Below are 5,076 nucleotides of genomic sequence, written 5' to 3'. Positions count from 1 at the left end.
TTTTTTATTTATTTGTATCTTTATGCTTGCTTTACATGTTTTAAAGGTGATTGCTGAGAGTATTCAATTAGTATTGAAAATTAATCCGTAAACTGCAACAAATTCAAAACTTATTATGGACTTGATGAACAGAATGCACATTTAGACAGAAAGAAAAAACATTTATTGGCACTATACAAGAGAACACAAAATTAGGGGGATAAGTACATAAAAAATTATGTTTCAGTAAAGCATTACGCCACTATGTAGCAGTTAAATATCTTGTTCTTCTAAAATGAAAATGAAACCGCTCATCTAGTACCTACTATACATCTGCACATACCCGAATTTTCTTACAATTTGATCTTTACAACCAAGAAAAGCTATTCTCACCCCTACCGTTATAAAAATAAAGACTAGTTACGTCTTTTTCAGCCGCAAAATGATGTTGGTGTAACAGTTAATGCTCTGAATACTATCTCAGGAACGTATATTTTAGCTGTTAGCAAAATGTTAGCGATTTGAGCATATAAGGGTGGCTGCTGATCTCGTTCTAACAGTTGATACGAACCTTATGTGATATTGGTTTTGTTAGGCTGGGGTCGAGGGGATTCTGTGATGCATTTCAGCTATATTTTTTCCAGATGCTTTTAGGATTTCATTAAAGTCAAAGTCTAAGTCAAAAACCGTTTATTAAAATAGGCTAATTAGATTAGCACTTTTTAACATCAAAGTTACAAAAATGACAGCACCCCCCTTTCACCACTTCCTAGTGTTAGGTTGGAAAGAAGAAGTGGCGAATAATAAACTTCTAATTACTATTTAGGGTCATATTATTGATAGAATTTTCAAAGTAAGCAGTTGTTGTTAAACAATTGTCTTGTTGGTAATAATGAGAATTAGGCATATTTACACAAAATTATTAAATGTGGCTTTAAAATAGTTGTTTTTCACCAAAAGCCGACAAATAATACTTAAAAATTTGTCGACGAAACTACAAAAAAACGTACCTAAATAAAAAAAAATACAGTGACTGACAACCAGAGCCAACTCGATCGAATTCTTCATGTAATAGATGTAAACATGCAGATTTTAAAAAACCCAGTCGACAGATATTTCCATCGCAAAACCTGCTACCATTTATATTTATTTACACTTCTTTTTTTCTGCAAAATACCGGTATTTTGGCATGTATTGAGTTTACTATTTCTGTCTCCGCATATGCAATTTACTTGTGGGAATAGTGGTAACTTTTCGGATAACCAGTGTCCTTGTGAAAACCCTGTTTGGGATAAAAGTGTGTTCACCGAGACCATGCAGACGAAGTATTCTATAGTTTGTGAAAATGCATGGCTGGTTAGCTTTTCGCAAAGCATGCTGTATTTTGGATTGTTACTTGGAGCTTTGTTCTTCGGGTTCCTGTCTGATAGGTCAGTGTTTTTATATTAACGCATCCTGAATATCAAAGGCTATATTTTATCCCTGTACGTCCCACGAGACGCGGGTAAAAGTGCGGAAAAAATGTGCTTATAATATTGTTACGTACTTAGACGATGCATTTGAAGAACTTTGGCAGGCGTAGGTGAACCTAGAGATAACAGGTTACTATAGGGTTGTTTTAAATTTTCTACCTACCTATATTCATAGTAAATAACGTGTATTTAATGGAGTATATAATGGAATAATGAGTAAGACCACCAATATCTTAACCAAATAACGCAGTTAACTGACACTTTGCAAAAAATCCCCTATTTCAAGAGCAAATTTCATTAAAATCAGCGTCAGGATCATATCCTATGATTTGATGTAATAGTATTTTAATTTTCACAGCTGACTACCTTTTAATTACTGTCAGCTCCTTAATTAAATTACCGTTGATATTCCTGTTTGAAAAAGAGTCTCGTCACTCAAAATTAATATTAAAATATTGATGAACGTTGGCAAACGTTTCCAATTAATTGCGTTAAGCAGAGTATACATTGTGAACTGAAATTTCCTGTAAACTGAATTGTGATGTGAGTTGCTGCATTAATCAAGCGATTGCTACTGAAAATTTCAGTCTTCAAGCTAATAATTGAAGTGCGATTTGCGGATCAGTAGAAGATGTTTCTCTTCTCTCTGATTTCACTTAATTCACTTCAACATTATGCATTTTTAAATATTCTTACAAAAAAAAAACAGAGAGAGAGAGAGAACATAAATTAAAAGGATAAAAAAGTAGGTGGCTACCGACATCGAGAACAGGATCCAAACTACAAGTCCTATTCTCCATCCTAATTACTTTATCCGTTTCTCAAATCAAAATTAGGTTTAATATCCACGTAATATTATTTGAAAATCTTCAAAACAGTCTTCTCATTTATTTTCCGTCTACAGTATAAATAATACTGAACATTTTTTGCAGGTTCGGTCGCCTACCAATATTTTCACTAAGCACACTCGTGATGGCATCAGCGGGTTGCCTGGTCCCATTCATGCCAACCGCCGCATCATTCATCGTGATTCGCTGTATCGAGGGTATTGGCTCCGGTGGAGCAATCGTCACCGGCTACGTGCTCATTATCGAATACTGTGGAACCAACTACAGAGAAACGGTCTCAGCCCTTTACCACCTACCTGTCAACATGAGCCACTTGTCATTGGCAGGAATCTCCTACCTCATAAGGCACTGTGACGTTTTCCAACTAGCTCTGTCAGTGCCGGCGTTTTTGTGTGTCACTCCATGGTGCCTGTGCTTAGAGTCCCCAAAGTGGTTGATAGCTCACGGGAAAATTGATAAGGCAACGCGCGTGCTGGAGAAGATTGCAGCTTTGTAAGTATGAAAGTGGAATAGAATGTAGAATATTTTGACATACAGCAGACATTCATCATATTTTAGATACGGGGTTAATATTGTTCTATGTGGTACTTGGGCTAGTCATTAAATTGTAGTGTATGCTTAAAATCAGTCTGATCACACGTAACTGAAGTTTTCTTCTGTTTCAGTAACCGCAAGCCGGCAGATAATATCAAAACAGAAATAGAAGAGTACTACGCAGCTCAATCTTCCATCAAAAGTCACAAAGTGAAGTTCTGGCAAATCTTCCATCACAGGAGGCTCATTATTAATCTGTTCTGCATATCTTTCAACTACTTCGTGTGTGGCATGGGGTACTATGGCGTCACTCAATACATCGGCAACATGAGTGGCGACATCCACAGGAACGTTGCCATCTCTGGAGCTCTACTCATACCTGGAACAATCACCAGCGCATTCCTACTAAACCACTTAGGCAGACGATCTTTTCTGATGACAACCACCTTCTTATCAGGGATATTAATGATAGTAGTTATAATGATTCCTGAACATGCAAACTTGGCGAGGGTATGCACAGCTTGTATTTGCAACACTTTCTTTTTCATGTCTTTTATTATCGTGTTTTTGTATGGTGTGGAATTATTCCCGACTTCTATAAGGAATACTGTGTTAGGCTTCTTATCAGTACTGTCAAGACTTGGTCAAATAACTGCACCTCCTATCAATGGTTTGTCTGAAGTAGTTTCGGGAGCTATTTTTGGAATAATGGCCATTATAGGAGGATTTTTGTGTTTACCATTACCAGAAACGAAGTTTGTGGAACTACCATCATCTTTAGAAGATTCAAAAAGCTTACCCAAGAGAAAGTCTGGACAGCAAAGTGTGCAACTAGATCAGATATAAATTAAAAGGAATTACGCTATCAACATGTGATAATATTGTTTTAGATACTGTGTTCTTTCGAGAAGTACAAATGTTATGAATTATCTATAATTTGGTAAAAATGTACATTATACATGGCTTTACTAAAACTTATGTAAATGAAATGATCTTTTACCTAACATCCAAAACAATAATTCTAAATCATCATCATCATCATCATCTCAGCCATAGGACGTCCACTGCTGAACATAGGCCTCCCCCTTTGATCTCCACAGATACCTGTTGGAAGCGACCTGCATCCAGCGTCTAATAATTCTAAATACTTGTGCAATTTTAAAGTTAGACAAAACCCACCATCAAAATAACGAACATGGAAAAAACTCGTACAAATCTGCAATCGGGTACTGTAGTACGAAGACATACAAACACTTTGGTACCAGGAGTAGCAATTTACAATAAAACAAAGGGAAGCTCACGACACTGTTATTTTCAATAAGCTCCCTATACACAGGATAATGAAAAAAGTTTTTATAACCGACAATGCGGAGTACCTAAGTGGAATAAAGTATGATGTTTTTAACTTGTCCAATATGTAAGAATATTGTTTTATAGCTGGGATGTGAGAGGATTTTGTATTTATTTTAAGATTTGCTTTGTTTTGTTTTGCTGATATTGAAAGATCAGTTGAAACTTGTGAGTTCTTGGAGATTTCTTATTGCGTGCTCTTTCTTTGATATGACAATAGATAGAACAATAAGAAATGTAAATAACCAAATTAGTGTGGGCAAGCTTTGTGCTCATATACATACAAATTACAGGCTTTTTGTAATCAAAAAGGATGTTAACTATGATAATTAATTCATTACCTAACAGAAAACCTCAAGCAATCCAATATTAATTTAAAAACAAACCACTCAAATATTAACAAAATCAAGCAATCGCAAACAATTCAACCTACTCAATACACATTAGCCAAATCACTAACCTTTGATCCAGCTTAACACTTAAGCCTACTAAATCTTAACCCGTGCTATTGTAAATCAATTTGGTCCATTATAATAGCCGTGGATGAGCCATAATCCTCCATGAGAGTATTATGGCCGGGGGGGTTAGGTACTAAATTAGCCGGGATGACCCCGAATGGTAACGTACGACTGAAAGCCACGCCTATCGGAACATTAGGTGCAGTACGGGTATTTGGCGATAGTTCCAATGTTGAGGTTTTGTGTTGGCTTAATTGTTGCTTTGTGGTGTTATTAGAGATTGATTCTAGTAATATTATAAGCGCGAAGTTTGTGGGTTGGAATAGATATCATGCTTTAAGAATAAATTGACTCGTCTTTTGGAATATCAAGATACTAATTATGAAGTAAAAGTCATGTGCCTAAAAGAAACTCTTCCTTTGCGTGACTAAATAT

The 5,076-nt window shown here is 35.9% G+C and overlaps 1 protein-coding gene across 1 annotated transcript; it reads left to right on the top strand.

The window, feature by feature from the left end:
• Positions 1-1,061: 1,061 nt before the first annotated feature.
• Positions 1,062-3,813, top strand: LOC110374202 (solute carrier family 22 member 1). The gene is made up of 3 exons (XM_021331807.3): positions 1,062-1,409; positions 2,384-2,791; positions 2,965-3,813. The coding sequence occupies exons 1-3, from the start codon at positions 1,063-1,065 to the stop codon at positions 3,677-3,679; spliced, it is 1,470 nt and encodes a 489-aa protein (XP_021187482.3). The 5' UTR covers position 1,062; the 3' UTR covers positions 3,680-3,813.
• Positions 3,814-5,076: the final 1,263 nt, after the last annotated feature.

Source organism: Helicoverpa armigera, chromosome 10 (genome assembly GCF_030705265.1).
Source record: "Helicoverpa armigera isolate CAAS_96S chromosome 10, ASM3070526v1, whole genome shotgun sequence".
Taxonomy (NCBI): domain Eukaryota; kingdom Metazoa; phylum Arthropoda; class Insecta; order Lepidoptera; family Noctuidae; genus Helicoverpa; species Helicoverpa armigera.
The sequence above is the reverse complement of the archived record's forward strand: the minus strand, read 5'-3'. Positions and strand labels throughout refer to the sequence as shown.